The sequence below is a fragment of the Salvelinus fontinalis genome, chromosome 15 (genome assembly GCF_029448725.1).
Source record: "Salvelinus fontinalis isolate EN_2023a chromosome 15, ASM2944872v1, whole genome shotgun sequence".
NCBI classification, from domain to species: domain Eukaryota; kingdom Metazoa; phylum Chordata; class Actinopteri; order Salmoniformes; family Salmonidae; genus Salvelinus; species Salvelinus fontinalis.
This window is the reverse complement of record NC_074679.1, coordinates 1674048-1698635: the sequence shown is the minus strand read 5'-3', so window position 1 is coordinate 1698635 and position 24588 is coordinate 1674048. Positions and strand designations below refer to the sequence as shown.

At 44.5% G+C, this 24588-nt stretch overlaps 1 protein-coding gene across 2 annotated transcripts in view; it reads left to right on the top strand.

The window, feature by feature from the left end:
• LOC129811258 (fibroblast growth factor receptor 3-like) overlaps positions 1–24588 on the top strand; it is a 366746-nt gene that overhangs the window by 275246 nt on the left and 66912 nt on the right. Inside the window, exons 9-11 of one of the 2 annotated variants that reach the window (XM_055862424.1) lie at positions 41–219; positions 19052–19197; positions 22874–22995. In XM_055862424.1, the coding sequence (XP_055718399.1) occupies positions 41–219; positions 19052–19197; positions 22874–22995 (447 nt within the window). Of the gene's footprint in view, positions 1–40; positions 220–19048; positions 19198–22873; positions 22996–24588 lie in introns of both variants that reach the window. The other variant, XM_055862422.1, reaches the window with a different exon arrangement.

Here is a 24588-nt window from a genome sequence, read left to right as displayed (position 1 = left end):
AACATCTAACCCTTAACCTCTAACCCCTGATCTCTCCCAGCGCTGGAGGATAGTGACGAGGAGGATGACTATGCTGACATCTTGATCTACGTGACGGGCTGCGTGCTGTTCATCCTGGCCGTCGTCATCATCATCCTCTGTCGTATGAGGATGTCTACCCAGGATACCCTGCCCTCCCCGCCCATCCAGAAACTCTCCAAGTTCCCCTTTAAGAGACAGGTAACAGAAAGTAGACACAAGATTTCCAGCAAACCTTTAAACCTTCCTCTCTGTCTCTATTACTCTATACATTATGGATGTGTCCCTAATGGCACCATGTTCCCTATATAGTGCACTACTTTGGAGCAGAGCCCTATGAACAGTCATGTTCCCTATATAGTGCACTACTTTGGAGCAGAGCCCTATGAACAGTCATATTCCCTATGTAGTGCACTACTTTGGAGCAGAGCCCTATGAACAGTCATGTTCCCTATATAGTGCACTACTTTGGAGCAGAGCCCTATGAACAGTCATGTTCCCTATATAGTGCACTACTTTGGAGCAGAGCCCTATGAACAGTCATGTTCCCTATATAGTGCACTACTTTGGAGCAGAGCCCTATGAACAGTCATATTCCCTATGTAGTGACACAGGGTTGGAGCAGAGCCTAATGGACCGCCGTATTCCCTACGTAGTGACACAGGGTTGGAGCAGAGCCTAATGGACAGCCTATGTAGTGACACAGGGGTGGAGCAGAGCATTCTGGACCGCCGTATTCCCTATGTAGTGACACAGGGTTGGAGCAGAGCCTAATGGACGGCCGTATTCCCTATGTAGTGACACAGGGTTGGAGCAGAGCCTAATGGACAGCCGTATTCCCTATGTAGTGACACAGGGTTGGAGCAGAGCCTAATGGACAGCCGTATTCCCTATGTAGTGACACAGGGTTGGAGCAGAGCCTAATCGACAGCCGTATTCCCTATGTAGTGACACAGGGTTGGAGCAGAGCCTAATGGACAGCCGTATTCCCTATGTAGTGACACAGGGTTGGAGCAGAGCCTAATGGACAGCCGTATTCCCTATGTAGTGACACAGGGTTGGAGCAGAGCCTAATGGACAGCCTATGTAGTGACACAGGGTTGGGGAGTAACTGTTACGGTAATCAGATTACAGATACTTTTTAAAAACTGGCTGATTACTTCTCGGATTACTTTTAAATTCAGAAAGAATGTTTGTGAAAAGAGTCTTTGACACCTTTCTATTTTCTCAATGACATTCAAATCAGCATTGAAAAAAGGCCAAGTTAGGTCCGCCTGAGCGAGTCCGACGACACACCGCGTGAGCGAGTCTGACGACACACCGCCTGAGCGAGTCCGACGACACACCTCCTGAGCGAGTCTGACGACACACCACCTGAGCGAGTCTGACGACACACCGCCTGAGCGAGTCTGACGACACACCGCCTGGCCGAGTCCGACAACACACCGCCTGAGTGAGTCCGACGACACACCGCCTGAGCGAGTCTGACGACACACCGCCTGGCCGAGTCCGACGGCACACCGCCTGAGCGAGTCCGACGACACACCGCCTGAGCGAGTCTGACGACACACCGCCTGAGCGAGTCTGACGACACACCAAATGTGTTTAATGGAATGTGGGAAAAGAGCAGTGATAGGCTTTAGTATGCTACAGTCCAAGCTATTTCTTCCAATAGTGCACTGCTGTCGGCAGATAATCCAACTTGAATAAACACTTGAAGGTAAGGATGACAGCAGTGGCGTAGCCTACGAGCCAATAGGATATGATGTGTTATTAATATCTACATAGCGCATTGATGTGACTCACACTGCTGCTCTCTCATTTAGCTATTTGCTCATTACAGATTGTGGTTGTTGTGGACGGCTGTTCACAAATGTATACAGTATGTGTATTTTAACCCAATAATGGTTGAATTGGAGAAGTTTAAGCTGCCTATCAATCCTTGTTTTTGCGAACCAAATGGAAGCAAACAGAAGGAGGGTTTCTGTTAGACACATTCAGGGAGGTCTCTCTCCGTTTCGTTCTGTTTGCTTCTGAAACTTAAGAAACGTTTCGCAACAGAATCAGCGTAATGAATACGCCCCAGCGGACAGCCAGAGATAAATGTGCTCTTCCAACAGCTGCATAGTGGGGATCCCAGCCTATAGAATAACAGCTGTATAGTGTGGATCCCAGCCTATAGAATAACAGCTGTATAGTGAGGATCCCAGCCTATAGAATAACAGCTGCATAGTGTGGATCCCAGCCTATAGAATAACAGCTGTATAGTGAGGATCCCAGCCTATAGAATAACAGCTGTATAGTGTGGATCCCAGCCTATAGAATAACAGCTGTGGGGATCCCAGCCTATAGAATAACAGCTGCATAGTGTGGATCCCAGCCTATAGAATAACAGCTGTATAGTGTGGATCCCAGCCTATAGAATAACAGCTGCATAGTGTGGATCCCAGCCTATAGAATAACAGCTGTATAGTGAGGATCCCAGCCTATAGAATAACAGCTGCATAGTGTGGATCCCAGCCTATAGAATAACAGCTGCATAGTGAGGATCCCAGCCTATAGAATAACAGCTGTATAGTGAGGATCCCAGCCTATAGAATAACAGCTGCATAGTGTGGATCCCAGCCTATAGAATAACAGCTGTGGGGATCCCAGCCTATAGAATAACAGCTGTGGGGATCCCAGCCTATAGAATAACAGCTGCATGGTGTGGATCCCAGCCTATAGAATAACAGCTGTATAGTGAGGATCCCAGCCTATAGAATAACAGCTGCATAGTGAGGATCCCAGCCTATGGAATAACAGCTGCATAGTGAGGATCCCAGCCTATAGAATAACAGCTGTATAGTGTGGATCCCAGCCTATAGAATAACAGCTGCATAGTGAGGATCCCAGCCTATAGAATAACAGCTGTATAGTGTGGATCCCAGCCTATAGAATAACAGTTTGAGTGTCTCCCTTCTAAACTCCCAGTATTGTGCTCCATACTGTCAACAACCAGTTGAATTTATCAAGACCACAAGTATTTAATGTAAAGAATGAACCTAATCGTATTATTGTCTGTAGTAGAAAGGGTGAGAAGAAACCTACATATAGGGAATATGGCTGTCCATAGGGCTCTGCAGATCACCTGATGGTTTCAAAGGAACGTCCACCCAATAAAAGATTTTACCCAGGGCTCAATGGTGAAATTAGCATTCAGACAATATCTTTAAGTAAATCAATCATTCATATATTAATGCAGTCGCAGACAGAAGGAACATTGCAACATGACAACATGTTGACAACAGGAACACGGCACGCATGTTTCCCAGTAAGTTCTGCACAATAGTAAAGGGTACAAGTTGTTTTATAATGCCTGCAGTCATATCTTAATGATGTCACTGCCTACGTCATTACCTTCTACTCATGAGACCAAACCCATGCCTACACAGCTATACAAACGAGAGTTTCAGTGTTATCTAAAGACTCAGCAGTAAATGTCCACTCCCCTAGTTGATTTATAGTGGAATGTCTGACTAGTCTCTTATCTCTTTCACTCCAGAGTTCTGTGTCTATGCATCTCTTTTATCTTTGACGCGTCTCTCAGACCGTTTTTTTATAAGAAGCAGAAAATAGAAAATAACTGTGGAACAATATTAAACCTTATAATGCATATACTGTCACGCCCTGACCGTAGAGATCCTTTTAATGTCTCTATTTTGGTTGGTCAGGGCGTGAGTTTGGGTGGGCATTCTATGTCTGGCGTTCTATGTTGTCTATTTCTTTGTGTTTGGCCGTGTGTGGTTCTCAATCGTTGTCTCTGATTGAGAACCATATTTAGGTAGCCTGTTTTCCCACTTTGAGTTGTGGGTGATTATTTTCCGTTTAGTGTTTTTCGTCACCTTACAGAACTGTTCGTTTGTCGTGTTGTTGTTTTTGTGAGAGTGTTCTTATTTATTAAAAATACGTATTATGAATACTTACCACGCTGCACCTTGGACCTCTTCTCCTTCACCCGACGACGTTCGTTGCATATACATATTGTTAATCTGTAGTCTAGGACCCTAGAAATGTAAGGGGGAGGGGTCTTATAACCCTTCCCCTTCTATTAATACAACATAAGCTTAATCAATTATTATAATACCTCAAACATTTGGTACAGCCCCTATCATGACCCCAAGGTGAACCCAACAGAAGTAGGTGCCAGACGCATCAGTTGGTGTCAAGAACTGCAACACTGCTGGGTTTTTCACACTCAGTTTCCTGTGTGTATCAAGAATGGTCCACCACCCAAATGACATCCAGCCAACTTGAAAACAACCGTGGGAAGCATTGGAGTCGACATGGGCCATCATCCCTGTGGAATGCTTTCGACACGTGTCGTGGAAATATTGAATGAAATATTTCTCGGATACCGGAAATGGTCAATTCAAAAACACTTTATTACAACAGTAACAGAAGCCGAGCACACACACAAACTAACTCGACTAACACGAGCAATTCCATGGAACAACTGAATTGTATTGTTACAGACCTCAGGCTTTATAGGTTTCGACCTTCAGATAGCACACATGGTCACTCCCCTCTATGTAGATGAGTAACACCCCTTGGCCTCTCGCCACAATTCTCTTTCTGTCTCAATTCTTGCTTGTTAATGCCCACATCTGCTCAGTTTAAATTAGATTGGTGGCGGCGCCATAGTGTTAATACAAAAAATAATACATTTATTGCATATATAATTTCCTAATATAAGTGCTCTTCTAATAATACTTGATTAGTACAAACATATGTTCATATTACAGATCCATGGCTTGTGGTGCCTATGTTAATTAATTAAGGTACACATTTTCTACTTACGTTCTGTTTTTACATGTCTAGTGATTAACTCCATGTCGACCCAGTCTGTACACTCCCGTGGATTCTGCTCTCGTTCTGTTTTTACATGTCTAGTGATTAACTCCATGTCGACCCAGTCTGTACACTCCCGTGGATTCTGGTTACATTCTATAAATATATATCAATTCTATAAATAAATACATTTGATTTGATTTGATGATCATTAGCAAGAAAATTACGTACTCCTCTTTGAATCTGCGTATTTCGTCAAAGCTCAGTTGTCCTGAGTCTGCACAGAAGTGCCAGGACCTAGGATCAATGGAGACACTCAAGTTTTTAAATCCTGCATCTCTTGACAAATTCACAAAAATAGTCATGGCCTCTTAACCTCTCTTGGATAGGGGGCAGTATTTTCACGTCCGGATGAAAGCGTGCCCAAAGTAAACTGCATATTACTCAGGCCCAGAAGCCTACAGGTGTGTCGTCAGGATATGCATATAATTGGTAGTATTGGATAGACAACACTCTGAAGTTTCCAAAACTGTTAAAATAATGTCTGTGAGTATATCAGAACTTATATGGCAGGCAAAAACCCGAGGACAATTATTATTATTTTTTCAGCTCACATCTGAATACAATGGCTGAGATTGCAGTTCCTAGGGCTTCCACTAGATGTCAACAGTCTTTAGAAAGAGTTTCTTTAAGAGTTTATTTATCTCCGGTAATGGTCTCCGGTATTCTCCGTCTTAAATGTTATTGTTTATTTACATAATAGGGTACCTGAGGATTGATTAAGAATGTTGTTTGATATGTTTGGAAGAAGTGTATTGGTAACTTTTTGTATGCATTGGTAACCATTTGTATGCATTTTGAATGAGGGAAACCGGTGGATTACTGAGTCTAGCGCGCCAATGAAACATACTTTTTGGGGATATAAAGAAGGACTTTATTGAACAAAAGGACCATTTGTTATGTAGCTGGGACCCTTGTGATTGTAACCAGATGAAGATCTTCAAAGGTAAGCGATTTATTTTATCGCTTTTTCTAACTTTCGTGACGCACCTGCTTGGTTGGAAAATGTATGTAATGCTTTTGTGTGCGGGGCGCTGTCCTCAGATAATCGCATGGTGTACTTTCGCCGTAAAGCCTTTTTGAAATCTGACAATGTGGCTGGATTAACAAGAAGTTAAGCTTTTAAATGATGTATGACACTTGTATTTTCATGAATGTTTAGTATTAATATTTCTGTAATTTGAATTTGGCGCTCTGCAATTTCACTGGATGTTGTCCAGGGGGGACGTTAGCGTCCCAATGATCCATAATAAGTTAAGCCATTTTGCCACAACTTTGGAAGTATGCTTGGGGTCATTGTCCATTTGGAAGACCCATTTGCGACCAAGCTTTAACTTCCTGACTGATGTCTTGAGATGTTGCTTCAATATATACACATAATAGGTCCACAATTTTTTTTTCAGAAATCGAGGTCCCTGTTCTGAGGTCAGTTTATATTGTAAGCCATCGGGCTACATGCACTGCATACGCCTTCCTCTAGATGTCAGTAAGCGGGGAGAATTTGAATGGAGTGGATTGCGCAATCTGGGGCCCTATATAAGACCGTGGAACGGAAGTACTTTTCAACGGGGCGCCTGGCGCAGAAGGGACATCACAGTGGCCTCCTGCAAAGCTTTCGTTTTAGCAGTTCTATATCTCCGGTCATGTTTTTATTCGTTATAGTTGTTAAAGACATCATAAGGTAGTTAATTTAAACCGACTTATAGCAGATTATATCAGTTTATTGCGATTTTCCTGGATTTCTTTGTGATGCGCTTTCACGAGTTGGACACCTCTCCAGTGGGTGGCTATCGTTAGCTGCTATTTCCACATGAGAAGAGGACATCTTTCAACCAAAAGATGATTGTTCTGGAGAAAGGACACCTTGCCCAAGATTCTGATGGAAGCTCGGCAAATAGTAAGCAATCTTTATGTTAATTCGTATTTATGTTGACAAATGTCAAATAATAATTCCGCCATGAATTTCGGTGCGGTCCTGCTTTAGCGCACGCTGTATGCTGAAGTAACGTTAATTTTAAAAATGTAACACAGCGATTGCATTAAGAACTAATTTGTCTTTCATTTGCTGTCCAACTTGTATTTTTTAGTCAAGTTTATGAATAGTTTTCGATTAGAATAGGTGCCTCTCCAAGATGACGCCGGACAGATTGCTTGAAGTTTTGGCCACTAATCACATTGTATAACCACGATTTGTTCGAAAATATGCACATTTTCGAACAAACTCTATATACATTGTGTAATATGATGTTATAGGACTGTCATCTGAAGAATTCTGGGAAGGTTAGTGAAAAAATTAATATATTTTGGTGGTTTATACGTTATCTCTATTTTTGGCTTGAATCAATGCTGTTGTGATGTTTGCTATTGTGGTAAGCTAATATAACGCTATATTGTGTTTTCGCTGTAAAACACTTAGAAAATCTGAAATATTGGCTGGATTCACAAGATCTGTGTCTTTCATTTGCTGTACGCTGTGTATTTTTAAGAAATGTTTTATGATGAGTAATTATGTAATACACGATGGTCTCTGTAGTTATTCTAGTCGCTTTGGTGAGAGTTGTGATGGTGGCTGCAATGGTAAACTATGATTTATACCTGAAATATGCACATTTTTCTAACAAAACATATGCTATACAATAAGTATGTTATCAGACTGTCATCTGATGAAGTTGTTTCTTGGTTAGTGGCTATTTATATATTTATTTGGTCGAATTTGTGATAGCTACTGATGCAGTAAAAAAATGGTGGAGTAAGAAAAGTGGTGTCTTTTGCTAACTTGGTTAGCTAATAGATTTACATATTGTGTCTTCCCTGTATAACATTTTAAAAATCAGAAATGATGGCTGGATTCACAAGATGTGTATCTTTCATTTGGTGTCTTGGACTTGTGATTTCATGAACATTTTATTATATGATATTCCTGTGGCTTTAGGCTAGGCTATGCTAGTCAGCTTTTTTGATGGGGGGATCCCGGATCCGGGTTTGTGAGGCGTTAGAGGTTTAACAAGAAATGTGGGGAGTGATTGAAAAACGAGTTCTAATGACTCCAACCTAAGTATATGTAAATTTCCGACTTCAACTATAGGTGGTTAACCGATTTTTGTTCTCCAACGTTCTTGGAGTAGGTGGAGGGATTCTGGAAGGGCATCTAGGAATCTTTGGGTTGTCCAAGAATTTATAGCGTGACTTTTGATAATCCTTTGTTGGGCTCTAAGAAGATTATTTTGCGATTGCAAACGTAATAAGATGGTGTCCACAATATTTATTCCACGGGACAAAACTAGATCCAGGGAATGACTGTGGCAACGCGTAGGTCCGGAGAGATGTTGGACAAAACCTACTGAGTCGATGATGGCTCCTAAGCCTTTTGGAGTTGGTCTGTGGACATTTCCATGTGAATATTGAAGTCACCAAAACATTTAAATATGATCTATCGTGACTATGAGGTCCAGATGGATTTCAGGGAACTCTGTGAGGAACACTGTATACGGCCCAGGAGGTCTGTAAACAGTAGCTATAAAAAGTGATTAACCTCTCTGAGGTAGGTGGGACGCAATCGTCCCACCTGGCCAATAGCCAGGGAAAATACAGAGCGCCATATTCAAATAAAATGATATAAAAATCAAACTTTCATTAAATCACACATGTAAGATACCAAATTAAAGCTACACTCGTTGTGAATCCAGCCAACATGTCAGATTTCAAAAAGGCTTTTCGGCGAAAGCATAAGATGCTATTATCTGATGATAGCACAACAGGAAAAAAAGAGAGTAGCATATTTCAACACTGCAGGCACGACACAAAACGCAGAAATAAAAATATAATTAATGCCTTACCTTTGACGAAATTCTTTTGTTGGCACTCCAATATGTCCCATAAACATCACAAATGGTCCTTTTGTTCGATTAATTCCATCGATATATATCCAAAATGTCAATTTATTTGGCGCGTTTCATCCAGAAAAACACAGCTTCCAACTTGCGCAACGTCACCACAAAATATATCAAAAGTTACATGTAAACTTTACCAAAACATTTCAAACTACTTTTGTAATACAACGTTAGGTATTTTTAAACGTTAATAATTGATCAATTTGAATACGGGATGATCTGTGTTCAATACAAAAAGAAAACAAACTGACGCAACTTTTTTGGTAGCGTGCCTCTCTCAAACAATTTATTTCATGTGACCCTCATTTACGATGGCCGTACTTCTTCATTACACAAAGGAATAACCTCAACCAATTTCCAAAGACTGGTGACATCCAGTGGAAGCCGTAGAAACTGCAAACAAGTCCCTTAAAAATCTGGTGTCCCAATGAAAATTCATTGAAAAGACAGTAACCTTCTGAATGGTTTGTCCTCGGGGTTTTGCCTGCTACATAAGTTCTGTTATTCTCGCAGACATGATTCAAACAGTTTTAGAAACTTCAGAGTGTTTTCTATCCAAATCTACTAATAATATGCATATCTTATATTTTGGGGATGAGTAGCAGGCAGTTTAATTTTGGCATGCTATTTATCCAAAAGTGAAAATGCTGCCCCCTACCCCGAAGAAGTTAAGTAGGCTGCATCGATTTCATGACTAAAAGCTCAAAAGATGAAAACACTGTCTTTTTTACATTTTATTATTACTTGTTGTCGGAAATGTTAACAAAACCTCCGCCTTAGCCAGATGCGCGGGGGATCAAATCAAATCAAATGTATTTATATAGCCCGTCTTACATCAGCTGATATCTCAAAGTGCTGTACAGAAACCCAGCCTAAAACCCCAAACAGCAAGCAATGCAGGTGTAAAAGAACGGTGGCTAGGAAAAACTCCCTAGAAAGGCCAAAACCTAGGAAGAAACCTAGAGAGGAACCAGGCTATGAGGGGTGGCCAGTCCTCTTCTGGCTGTGCCGGGTGGAGATTATAACAGAACATGGCCAAGATGTTCAAATGTTCATAAATGACCAGCATGGTCAAATAATAATAATCACAGTAGTTGTCGAGGGTGCAACAAGTCAGCACCTCAGGAGTAAATGTCAGTTGGCTTTTCATAGCCGATCATTAAGAGTATCTCTACTGCTCCTGCTGTCTCTAGAGAGTTGAAAACAGCAGGTCTGGGACAAGTGGCACGTCCGGTGGACAGGTCAGGGTTCCATAGCCGCAAGCAGAACAGTTGAAACTGGAGCAGCAGCACGACCAGGTGGACTGGGGACAGAAAGGAGTCATGGTCCTAGGGCTCAGGTCCTCCGAGAGAGAGAAAGAAAGAGAGAAAGAGAGAATTAGAGAGAGCATACTTAAATTCACAAAGGACACCGGATAAGACAGTACTCCAGATATAACAGACTGACCCTAGCACCCCGACACATAAACTACTGCAGCATAAATACTGGAGGCTGAGACAGGAGGGGTCAGGAGACACTGTGACCCCATCCAATGATACCCCCGGGCAGGGCCGAACAGGCAGGATATAACCCCACCCACTTTGCCAAAGCACAGTCCCCACACCACTAGAGGGATATCTTCAACCACCAACTTACCATCCTGAGACATGGCCGAGTATAGCCCACAAATATCTCCGCCACGGCACAACCCAAGGGGGGGCGCCAAACCTGGACAGGAAGATCACGTCAGTGACTCAACCCACTCAAGTGACACACCCCTCCCAGGGACGGCATGGAAGAGCACTAGTAAGCCAGTGACTCAGCCCCTGTAATAGGGTTAGAGGCAGAGAATCCCAGTGGAGAGAGGGGAACCGGCCAGGCAGAGACAGCAAGGTATCATACACTCATGGTAATCAGTGTATGATCAATTTGTCAGAGCTAGTGGTGGCAGGCTTCAGCGTGTCAGACCCCGTAACGGGTGGAGGAGAGACCTGGGAAGGCTCAGGGAGAACCGGTTGCTTAATGGGGAGAATCGGTTGAAATGAGTGACACCGGTTGAGCGTACTGACAGCATTTGTTTCCAGAAGCCTTGAGGAAATTGTCCAGCTGTGGGGACTGTGCGGGGGGGATTTAAACTACTATCTGTACTTACTGGTGGCACAGATGCTGTTTCATCCTTTCCTACACTTAAATTGCCCTTGCCTAACGATTGCATCTGAAGCTTGGCTTGCAACTCGGCTATCCTCGCCGTAAGGCTCCTGTATATTATAAGTACAGCAACTGCAATTAGATATATATATATATATGCATAGTGTTAATGTTACTACCTAACTTTGCTTCCAGATTAAGCGTCCAGAGCGAAAAAGTTGAATGAAAAAAGTTGAGACAGGAAAGAATAAGACGTTGGTAAATGTGTTAAATGCAGAGTTTTGATTAAACTGTTATTTATATACTTTGTAACAAGGCAGGGTTACATTTAACACTATAAACTGTAGACTGTTTCAAGACAGGGTTACATTAGACACTATAGACAGTAGACTATAACAAGGCAGGGTTACATTAGACACTATAGACAGTAACAAGGCAGGGATACATTAGACACTATAGACAGTAGACTGTAACAAGGCAGGGTTACATTAGACACTATAGTCAGTAGACTGTAACAAGGCAGGGTTACATTAGACACTATAGACAGTAACAAGGCAGGGATACATTAGACACTATAGACAGTAGACTGTAACAAGGCAGGGTTACATTAGACACTATAGACAGTAGACTGTAACAAGGCAGGGTTACATTAGACACTATAGACAGTAGACTGTAACAAGACAGGGTTACATTAGACACTATAGACAGTAGACTGTAACAAGGCAGGGTTACATTAGACTCTATAGACAGTAGACTGTAACAAGGCAGGGATACATTAGACACTATAGACTGTAACAAGGCAGGGTTACATTAGACACTATAGACAGTAGACTGTAACAAGGCAGGGATACATTAGACACTATAGACAGTAGACTGTAACAAGGCAGGGTTACATTAGACACTATAGACAGTAGACTGTAACAAGGCAGGGTTACATTAGACACTATAGACAGTAGACTGTAACAAGACAGGGTTACATTAGACACTATAGACAGTAGACTGTAACAAGACAGGGTTACATTAGACACTATAGACAGTAGACTGTAACAAGGCAGGGTTACATTAGACACTATAGACAGTAGACTGTAACAAGGCAGGGATACATTAGACACTATAGACAGTAGACTGTAACAAGGCAGGGATACATTAGACACTATAGACAGTAGACTGTAACAAGGCAGGGTTACATTTAACACTATAGACAGTAGACTGTAACAAGACAGGGTTACATTAGACACTATAGACAGTAGACTGTAACAAGGCAGGGATACATTAGACACTATAGACAGTAGACTGTAACAAGACAGGGTTACATTAGACACTATAGACAGTAGACTGTAACAAGGCAGGGTTACATTTAACACTATAGACAGTAGACTGTAACAAGGCAGGGTTACATTTAACACTATAGACAGTAGACTGTAACAAGACAGGGTTACATTTAACACTATAGACAGTAGACTGTAACAAGACAGGGATACATTAGACACTATAGACAGTAGACTGTAACAAGGCAGGGTTACATTAGACACTATAGACAGTAGACTGTAACAAGACAGGGTTACATTTAACACTATAGACAGTAGACTGTAACAAGGCAGGGTTACATTAGACACTATAGACAGTAGACTGTAACAAGGCAGGGTTACATTTATCACTATAGACAGTAGACTGTAACAAGGCAGGGATACATTTAACACTATAGACAGTAGACTGTAACAAGGCAGGGTTACATTTAACACTATAGACAGTAGACTGTAACAAGGCAGGGTTACATTAGACACTATAGACTGTAACAAGGCAGGGTTACATTAGACACTATAGACTGTAACAAGGCAGGGTTACATTAGACACTATAGACTGTAACAAGGCAGGGATACATTTAACACCAGAGGTTGGTTCCTTGTGTTGTCCTGGTCTCCATCTGGCCCACCATAGGTTGGTTCCCTTGTGTTGTCCTGGTCTCCATCTGGCCCACCATAGGTTGGTTCCCTTGCGCTCAATGCAGGAACTGAATGTCTGTAAAATTCCTATAATTCAATCATTAATTAAACTAATTTGACATTTTTCATAAAAAAGAATATCCCCATTTTCATGAAGTTGATTTGTATTGAATTTCACTCATTCTATTGCACTCTATTCTAACCAGACCTGCAATACCAGTTCGTATCAGTAGGTGTCACTATGCACTAGCTAGTTGAAAAAGACTGATGCCATGATGGCTGCCTGTCTCTGTATTTGATCAAAGTTATGGTGGTGCTGGAATCCATAAATGATCTCTTTCTACATTATCCATCCATCTGTTATGGTGGGACACGTGTTCATATTGTCTGTCTGCTCTGTGGTAGAATGTGTTCATACTGTCTGTCTGCTCTGTGGTAGAATGTGTTCCTATTGTCTGTCTGCTCTGTGGTAGAATGTGTTCATATTGTCTGTCTGTCTGCTCTGTGGTAGAATGTGTTCATACTGTCTGTCTGCTCTGTGGTAGAATGTGTTCATATTGTCTGTCTGCTCTGTGGTAGAATGTGTTCATACTGTCTGTCTGCTCTGGGGTAGAATGTGTTCATACTGTCTGTCTGCTCTGTGGTAGAATGTGTTCATACTGTCTGTCTGCTCTGTGGTAGAATGTGTTCATACTGTCTGTCTGCTCTGTGGTAGAATGTGTTCATATTGTCTGTCTGCTCTGTGGTAGAATGTGTTCATACTGTCTGTCTGCTCTGTGGTAGAATGTGTTCATATTGTCTGTCTGTCTGCTCTGTGGTAGAATGTGTTCATACTGTCTGTCTGCTCTGTGGTAGAATGTGTTCATATTGTCTGTCTGCTCTGTGGTAGAATGTGTTCATACTATCTGTCTGCTCTGTGGTAGAATGTGTTCATACTGTCTGTCTGCTCTGTGGTAGAATGTGTTCATACTGTCTGTCTGCTCTGTGGTAGAATGTGTTCATACTGTCTGTCTGCTCTGTGGTAGAATGTGTTCATACTGTCTGTCTGCTCTGTGGTAGAATGTGTTCATATTGTCTGTCTGCTCTGTGGTAGAATGTGTTCATACTGTCTGTCTGCTCTGTGGTAGAATGTGTTCATATTGTCTGTCTGCTCTGTGGTAGAATGTGTTCATACTGTCTGTCTGCTCTGTGGTAGAATGTGTTCATACTGTCTGTCTGCTCTGTGGTAGAATGTGTAGGTTGCTTACTTTTAAGGCCTTGACATTTGTGAATAATCACCAGCAGTGGAAATAAAACTATATGCCAACGAACATTACTGGACTAACAAAGTGATTGACTAAACCTTTTCAGGAACTTCAGTGTCCCTTTTGTAACAGCAGCAGATCGTTTCATCGTCTTTGTCCTGTGCCAAACCTATTTATTCAGTGAGTCTAAATTATTAACGTTAGCTGCTGACTGCATGATTGCATCAACCTAACTAGCTAATGTTAGCTAGCTATCTAGCTCGGCTACTCTAAAGCTAACGTTAGTAGTTTTGTTAGCTAGCTATAGATTGGGTCATTCTATATAGTTCTAGAGGACAACTAAACTACATCACTTATTTTATTAACACACACCTTGTTTTCAATTGAAATGTGTGTTCGTTCTCTCATGAAGCAGGCTGCCAGGCAGGCAGGAGAGGAGCGTGAGCGAAGAAAGCAACTTAGTGTCAAACACCGATGGGCTGGTACAACCAAACACCGAGGTGCTGGTGCAACCAAACACCGAGGTGCTGGTGCAACCAAACACCGAGGTGCTGGTGCAACCAAACACCGAGGTGCTGGTGCAACCAAACACCGAGGTACAACCAAACACCGAGGTGCTGGTACAACCAAACACCGAGGTGCTGGTGCAACCAAACACCGAGGTGCTGGTGCAACCAAACACCGAGGTGCTGGTGCAACCAAACACCGAGGTGCTGGTGCAACCAAACACCGAGGTGCTGGTGCAACCAAACACCGAGGTGCTGGTGCAACCAAACACCGAGGTGCTGGTGCAACCAAACACCGAGGTGCTGGTGCAACCAAACACCGAGGTGCTGGTGCAACCAAACACCGAGGTGCTGGTGCAACCAAACACCGAGGTACAACCAAACATAGAGGTGCTGGTACAACCAAACACCGAGGTGCTGGTGCAACCAAACACCGAGGTGCTGGTGCAACCAAACACCGAGGTGCTGGTGCAACCAAACACCGAGGTACAACCAAACACCGAGGTGCTGGTGCAACCAAACACCGAGGTGCTGGTGCAACCAAACACCGAGGTACAACCAAACACCGAGGTGCTGGTACAACCAAACACCGAGGTGCTGGTGCAACCAAACACCGAGGTGCTGGTGCAACCAAACACCGAGGTGCTGGTGCAACCAAACACCGAGGTGCTGGTGCAACCAAACACCGAGGTGCTGGTGCAACCAAACACCGAGGTGCTGGTGCAACCAAACACCGAGGTGCTGGTGCAACCAAACACCGAGGTGCTGGTGCAACCAAACACCGAGGTACAACCAAACATAGAGGTGCTGGTACAACCAAACACCGAGGTGCTGGTGAAACCAAACATAGAGGTGCTGGTGCAACCAAACATAGAGGTGCTGGTGCAACCAAACATAGAGGTGCTGGTGCAACCAAACATCGAGGTGCTGGTACAACCAAACATAGAGGTGCTGGTACAACCAAACACCGAGGTGCTGGTGCAACCAAACATAGAGGTGCTGGTGCAACCAAACATCGAGGTGCTGGTGCAACCAAACATAGAGGTGCTGGTGCAACCAAACACCGAGGTGCTGGTGCAACCAAACATAGAGGTGCTGGTACAACCAAACACCGAGGTGCTGGTACAACCAAACATAGAGGTGCTGGTGCAACCAAACACCGAGGTGCTGGTGCAACCAAACATAGAGGTGCTGGTACAACCAAACATAGAGGTGCTGGTACAACCAAACATAGAGGTGCTGGTGCAACCAAACATCGAGGTGCTGGTACAACCAAACACCGAGGTGCTGGTACAACCAAACATAGAGGTGCTGGTACAACCAAACATAGAGGTGCTGGTACAACCAAACACCGAGGTGCTGGTACAACCAAACACCGAGGTGCTGGTACAACCAAACATAGAGGTGCTGGTACAACCAAACATAGAGGTGCTGGTACAACCAAACACCGAGGTGCTGGTACAACCAAACACCGAGGTGCTGGTACAACCAAACATAGAGGTGCTGGTACAACCAAACATAGAGGTGCTGGTACAACCAAACATAGAGGTGCTGGTACAACCAAACACCGAGGTGCTGGTACAACCAAACACAGAGGTGCTGGTACAACCAAACACAGAGGTGCTGGTACAACCAAACATAGAGGTGCTGGTACAACCAAACACCGAGGTGCTGGTACAACCAAACATCGAGGTGCTGGTGCAACCAAACACCGAGGTGCTGGTGCAACCAAACACCGAGGTGCTGGTACAACCAAACATAGAGGTGGTGGCGAAACCAAACATAGAGGTGCTGGTGCAACCAAACATAGAGGTGCTGGTACAACCAAACACCGAGGTGCTGGTACAACCAAACATAGAGGTGCTGGTACAACCAAACACCGAGGTGCTGGTACAACCAAACATAGAGGTGCTGGTACAACCAAACACCGAGGTGCTGGTACAACCAAACACCGAGGTGCTGGTACAACCAAACATAGAGGTGCTGGTACAACCAAACACTGAGGTGCTGGTACAACCAAACATAGAGGTGCTGGTACAACCAAACATAGAGGTGCTGGTACAACCAAACACCGAGGTGCTGGTACAACCAAACATAGAGGTGCTGGTACAACCAAACATAGAGGTGCTGGTGCAACCAAACATCGAGGTGCTGGTACAACCAAACATAGAGGTGCTGGTACAACCAAACATAGAGGTGCTGGTACAACCAAACACCGAGGTGCTGGTACAACCAAACACCGAGGTGCTGGTACAACCAAACATAGAGGTGCTGGTACAACCAAACATAGAGGTGCTGGTACAACCAAACATAGAGGTGCTGGTACAACCAAACACCGAGGTGCTGGTACAACCAAACACAGAGGTGCTGGTACAACCAAACACAGAGGTGCTGGTACAACCAAACATAGAGGTGCTGGTGCAACCAAACACCGAGGTGCTGGTACAACCAAACACCGAGGTGCTGGTACAACCAAACATAGAGGTGCTGGTACAACCAAACACCGAGGTGCTGGTACAACCAAACACTGAGGTGCTGGTACAACCAAACATCGAGGTGCTGGTGCAACCAAACACCGAGGTGCTGGTACAACCAAACACCGAGGTGCTGGTACAACCAAACATAGAGGTGGTGGCGAAACCAAACATAGAGGTGCTGGTGCAACCAAACATAGAGGTGCTGGTACAACCAAACACCGAGGTGCTGGTGCAACCAAACACCGAGGTGCTGGTACAACCAAACATAGAGGTGCTGGTACAACCAAACACCGAGGTGCTGGTACAACCAAACATAGAGGTGCTGGTACAACCAAACACCGAGGTGCTGGTGCAACCAAACACCGAGGTGCTGGTGCAACCAAACATAGAGGTGCTGGTACAACCAAACACTGAGGTGCTGGTACAACCAAACATAGAGGTGCTGGTACAACCAAACATCGAGGTGCTGGTACAACCAAACATAGAGGTGCTGGTACAACCAAACATAGAGGTGCTGGTACAACCAAACATAGAGGTGCTGGTACAACCAAACACCGAGGTGCTGGTACAACCAAACATAGAGGTGCTGGTGCAACCAAACACCGAGGTGCTGGTACAACCAAACACCGAGGTGCTGGTACAACCAAACATAGAGGTGCTGGTACAACCAAACATAGAGGTGCTGGTACAACCAAACACCGAGGTGCTGGTGCAACCAAACACCGAGGTGCTGGTACAACCAAACATAGAGGTGCTGGTGCAACCAAACATCGAGGTGCTGGTGCAACCAAACACCGAGGTGCTGGTGCAACCAAACATAGAGGTGCTGGTACAACCAAACATAGAGGTGCTGGTGCAACCAAACATCGAGGTGCTGGTGCAACCAAACACCGAGGTGGTGGTACAACCAAACACCGAGGTGCTGGTACAACCAAACACCGAGGTGCTGGTACAACCAAACACCGAGGTGCTGGTACAACCAAACACCGAGGTGCTGGTACAACCAAACATAGAGGTGCTGGTACAACCAAACATAGAGGTGCTGGTGCAACCAAACATCGAGGTGCTGGTGCAACCAAACACCGAGGTGCTGGTGCAACCAAACACCGAGGTGCTGGTACAACCAAACATAGAGGTGCTGGTGCAACCAAACATCGAGGTGCTGGTGCAACCAAACACCGAGGTGCTGGTGCAACCAAACACCGAGGTGCTGGTACAACCAAACATAGAGGTGCTGGTGCAACCAAACACCGAGGTGTTGGTGCAACCAAACATAGAGGTGGTGGCGAAACCAAACATCGTTGTTGAGAGGCATGGTTGCGAAACGTTTTTCTATAACGTGTACTAATGAATGTGTCTGGTAAAACGCATTAGGAGCTGCTGCTTTGAAAGTGGTGTGACGGCGCCCCCAGATTGAAAAGTACTGGGGCAAATGTTGTCCTGACACTCGTTTTCCAGCGGCTCTGCTTGTATAACTCTGATAGAGATAAATGTCCGAAATTGTTTCACATGGAATAATCTGACATTTGCAGTTCTGACTATGCTCTTCAAGAGGTGCTGATATTAAAATAGTTAACATTTATTTAACAATCCCTTGAAAACGACATACAATTGTCAATGGTTTTAGCGGGGCTACCCTTCAGCATCAAAATAAAACGCTCTGCATCCCATTGTGGCATTTTATAGATAACTACCTCTACAGTACACCAGTAAAAGGCTCGGGAGGTTTCAGAGAGGAGCCCATTTTTCAAAGGAACGACCCAGTTCCTGCCGGTTGTAACAGCTCATATACACTCCTCTCACCTCTTCAGAGACGATAACAGTCTGTCTTTATCACCCAGGGGAGTGACCCAACCAGATGCACCCAGCCTCTTGTAACATCTCATATCCTCTCCTCTCCTCTTCTCTTTCTAACTCCTCTCTCATCCCTATAACAGTCTCTTTATCACCCAGCAGGTTTCCTTGGAGTCTAGCTCCTCCATGAACTCCAACACGCCATTAGTCAGGATCGCCCGCCTGTCATCGAGTGATGGACCAATGCTGGCCAACGTCTCCGAGCTGGAGCTGCCCTCAGATCCCAAATGGGAGTTCTCTAGGAACAGGTGAGACAGAGGGATACCTTAACATACCTTAGACCAGGTGAGAGAGGGATACCTTAACATACCTTAGACCAGGTGAGACAGAGGGATACCTTAACATACCTTAGACCAGGTGAGACAGAGGGATACCTTAACATACCTTAGACCAGGTGAGACAGAGGGATACCTTAACATACCTTAGACCAGGTGAGAGAGAGGGATACCTTAACATACCTTAGACCAGGTGAGACAGAGGGATACCTTAACATACCTTAGACCAGGTGAGACAGAGGGATACCTTAACATACCTTAGACCAGGTGAGAGAGGGATACCTTAATTAACATACCTTAGACCAGGTGAGACAGAGGGATACCTTAGACCAGGTGAGAGAGGGATACCTTAACATACCTTAGACCAGGTGAGAGAGGGATACCTTAACATACCTTAGACCAGGTGAGACAGAGGGATACCTTAACATACCTTAGACCAGGTGAGAGAGGGATACCTTAACATACCTTAGACCAGGTGAGACAGAGGGATACCTTAACATACCTTAGACCAGGTGAGACAGAGGGATACCTTAACATACCTTAGACCAGGTGAGACAAAAGGATACCTTAACATACCTTAAACCAGGTGAGAGAGGGATACCTTAATTAACATACCTTAGACCAGGTGAGACAGAGGGATACCTTAGACCAGGTGAGAGAGGGATACCTTAACATACCTTAGACCAGGTGAGACAGAGGGATACCTTAGACCAGGTGAGAGAGGGATACCTTAACATACCTTAGACCAGGTGAGACATAGGGATACCTTAACATACCTTAGACCAGGTGAGACAGAGGGATACCTTAACATACCTTAGACCAGGTGAGAGAGGGAAACCTTAACATACCTTAGACCAGGTGAGACAGAGGGATACCTTAACATACCTTAGACCAGGTGAGACAGAGGGATACCTTAACATACCTTAGACCAGGTGAGAGAGGGATACCTTAACATACCTTAGACCAGGTGAGACAGAGGGATACCTTAACATACCTTAGACCAGGTGAGAGAGGGATACCTTAACATACCTTAGACCAGGTGAGACAGAGGGATACCTTAACATACCTTAGACCAGGTGAGACAGAGGGATACCTTAACATACCTTAGACCAGGTGAGAGAGGGATACCTTAACATACCTTAGACCAGGTGAGAGAGGGATACCTTAACATACCTTAGACCAGGTGACAGAGGAATACCTTAACATACCTTAGACCAGGTGACAGAGGGATACCTTAACATACCTTAGACCAGGTGACAGAGGAATACCTTAACATACCTTAGACCGGGTGAGAGAGGGATACCTTAACATACCTTAGACCAGGTGAGAGAGGGATACCTTAACATACCTTAGACCAGGTGAGACAGAGAAATACCTTAGAACAGGTGAGACAGAGGGATACCTTAACATACCTTAGACCAGGTGAGAGAGGGATACCTTAACATACCTTAGACCAGGTGAGACAGAGGAATACCTTAGGTCAGGTGAGACAGAGGGATACCTTAACATACCTTAGACCAGGTGAGACAGAGGGATACCTTAACATACCTTAGACCAGGTGAGACAGAGGGATACCTTAACATACCTTAGACCAGGTGAGACAGAGGGATACCTTAACATACCTTAGACCAGGTGAGAGAGAGGGATACCTTAACATACCTTAGACCAGGTGAGAGAGGGATACCTTAACATACCTTAGACCAGGTGAGAGAGGGATACCTTAACATACCTTAGACCAGGTGAGAGAGGGATACCTTAACATACCTTAGACCAGGTGAGACAGAGGGATACCTTAACATACCTTAGACCAGGTGAGACAGAGGGATACCTTAACATACCTTAGACCAGGTGAGACAGAGGGATACCTTAACATACCTTAGACCGGGTGAGACAGAGGGATACCTTAACATACCTTAGACCAGGTGAGAGAGAGGGATACCTTAACATACCTTAGACCAGGTGAGAGAGGGATACCTTAACATACCTTAGACCAGGTGAGACAGAGGAATACCTTAACATACCTTAGACCAGGTGAGACAGAGGAATACCTTAACATACCTTAGACCAGGTGAGAGAGGGATACCTTAACATACCTTAGACCAGGTGAGAGAGGGATACCTTAACATACCTTAGACCAGGTGAGAGAGGGATACCTTAACATACCTTAGACCAGGTGAGACAGAGGAATACCTTAACATACCTTAGACCAGGTGAGACAGAGGGATACCTTAACATACCTTAGACCAGGTGACAGAGGGATACCTTAACATACCTTAGACCAGGTGAGACAGAGGAATACCTTAACATACCTTAGACCAGGTGAGAGAGGGATACCTTAACATACCTTAGACCAGGTGAGACAGAGGAATACCTTAACATACCTTAGACCAGGTGAGAGAGGGATACCTTAACATACCTTAGACCAGGTGAGACAGAGGAATACCTTAACATACCTTAGACCAGGTGAGAGAGGGATACCTTAACATACCTTAGACCAGGTGAGACAGAGGGATACCTTAACATACCTTAGACCAGGTGAGAGAGGGATACGTTAACATACCTTAGACCAGGTGAGAGAGGGATACCTTAACATACCTTAGACCAGGTGAGAGAGGGATACCTTAACATACCTTAGACCAGGTGAGAGAGGGATACCTTAACATACCTTAGACCAGGTGAGAGAGGGATACCTTAACATACCTTAGACCAGGTGAGAGAGGGATACCTTAACATACCTTAGACCAGGTGAGAGAGGGATACCTTAACATACCTTAGACCAGGTGAGACAGAGGGATACCTTAACATACCTTAGACCAGGTGAGACAGAGGAATACCTTAACATACCTTAGGCTAACTGGTTGTGTTTCAGGCTAACTGGTTGTGTTGCAGGCTAACTGGTTGTGTTGCAGGCTAACTGGTTGTGTTTTAGGCTAACTGGTTGTGGTTGTGTTGCAGGCTAACTGGTTGTGTTTTAGGCTAACTGGTTGTGTTTTAGGCTAACTGGTTGTGGTTGTGTTGCAGGCTAACTGGTTGTGTTGCAGGCTAACTGGTTGTGTTTTAGGCTAACTGGTTGTGGTTGTGTTGCAGGCTAACTGGTTGTGTTTTAGGCTAACTGGTTGTGTTTCAGACTAACTGGTTGTGGTTGTGTTGCAGGCTAACTGGTTTTGTTTCAGGCTAACTGGTTGTGTTTTAGGCTAACTGGTTGTGTTTTAGGCTAACTGGTTGTGGTTGTATTTCAGGATAACTGGTTTTGTTTCAGGCTAACTGGTTGTGGTTGTGTTGCAGGCTAACTGGTTGTGTTTCAGGCTAACTTGTTGTGTTCCAAGCTAACTGGTTCTGTTTCAGACTAACTGGTTGTGTTTCAGGATAACTGATTGTGTTGCAGGCTAACTGGTTGTGGTTGTGTTGCAGGCTAACTGGTTATGGTTGTATTTCAGGATAACTGGTTTTGTTTCAGGATAACTGGTTGTGTTTCAGGCAAACTGATTGTGCTGCAGGCTAACTTGTTGTGTTTCAGGATAACTGGTTTTGTTTCAGGCTAACTGGTTGTGTTTCAGGCTAATTGGTTGTGTTTCAGGCTAACTGGTTGTGTTTCAGGCTAACTGGTTGTGGTTGTGTTGCAGGCTAACTGGTTTGGGTTGTGTTTTAGGCTAACGTTGGGTAAACCTCTGGGAGAAGGCTGCTTCGGTCAGGTGGTAATGGCGGAGGCCATCGGGATCGAAAAGGAGAAACCCAACACACCACTCAACGTTGCTGTGAAGATGCTGAAAGGTTGGTATTAGTACAAGATCACTGTAAACCCCCTCCCGGTCTAGAATACTGTTACATTGTAAACCCCCTCCCGGTCTAGAATACTGTTACCTTGTAAACCCCCTCCCAGTCTAGAATACTGTTACCTTGTAAACCCCCTCCCAGTCTAGAATACTGTTACCTTGTAAACCCCCTCCCGGTCTAGAATACTGTTACCATGTAAACCCCCTCCCGGTCTAGAATACTGTTACCTTGTAAACCCCCTCCCGGTCTAGAATACTGTTACCTTGTAAACCCCCTCCCAGTCTAGAATACTGTTACCTTGTAAACCCCCTCCCGGTCTAGAATACTGTTACCTTGTAAACCCCCTCCCAGTCTAGAATACTGTTACCTTGTAAACCCCCTCCCGGTCTAGAATACTGTTACCATGTAAACCCCCTCCCGGTCTAGAATACTGTTACCTTGTAAACCCCCTCCCGGTCTAGAATACTGTTACCTTGTAAACCCCCTCCCAGTCTAGAATACTGTTACCTTGTAAACCCCCTCCCAGTCTAGAATACTGTTACCTTGTAAACCCCCTCCCGGTCTAGAATACTGTTACCTTGTAAACCCCCTCCCGGTCTAGAATACTGTTACCTTGTAAACCCCCTCCCGGTCTAGAATACTGTTACCTTGTAAACCCCCTCCCGGTCTAGAATACTGTTACCTTGTAAACCCCCTCCCAGTCTAGAATACTGTTACCTTGTAAACCCCCTCCCGGTCTAGAATACTGTTACCTTGTAAACCCCCTCCCAGTCTAGAATACTGTTACCTTGTAAACCCCCTCCCGGTCTAGAATACTGTTACCTTGTAAACCCCCTCCCGGTCTAGAATACTGTTACCTTGTAAACCCCCTCCCAGTCTAGAATACTGTTACCTTGTAAACCTCCTCCCGGTCTAGAATACTGTTACCTTGTAAACCCCCTCCCAGTCTAGAATACTGTTACCTTGTAAACCCCCTCCCGGTCTAGAATACTGTTACCTTGTAAACCCCCTCCCAGTCTAGAATACTGTTACCTTGTAAACCCCCTCCCAGTCTAGAATACTGTTACCTTGTAAACCCCCTCCCAGTCTAGAATACTGTTACCTTGTAAACCCCCTCCCGGTCTAGAATACTGTTACCTTGTAAACCCCCTCCCAGTCTAGAATACTGTTACCTTGTAAACCCCCTCCCAGTCTAGAATACTGTTACCTTGTAAACCCCCTCCCAGTCTAGAATACTGTTACCTTTCAAACCCCCTCCCGGTCTAGAATACTGTTACCTTGTAAACCCCCTCCCAGTCTAGAATACTGTTACCTTGTAAACCCCCTCCCAGTCTAGAATACTGTTACCTTGTAAACCCCCTCCCAGTCTAGAATACTGTTACCTTGTAAACCCCCTCCCGGTCTAGAATACTGTTACCTTGTAAACCCCCTCCCAGTCTAGAATGCTGTTACCTTGTAAACCCCCTCCCAGTCTAGAATACTGTTACCTTGTAAACCCCCTCCCAGTCTAGAATACTGTTACCTTGTAAACCCCCTCCCAGTCTAGAATACTGTTACCTTGTAAACCCCCTCCCGGTCTAGAATACTGTT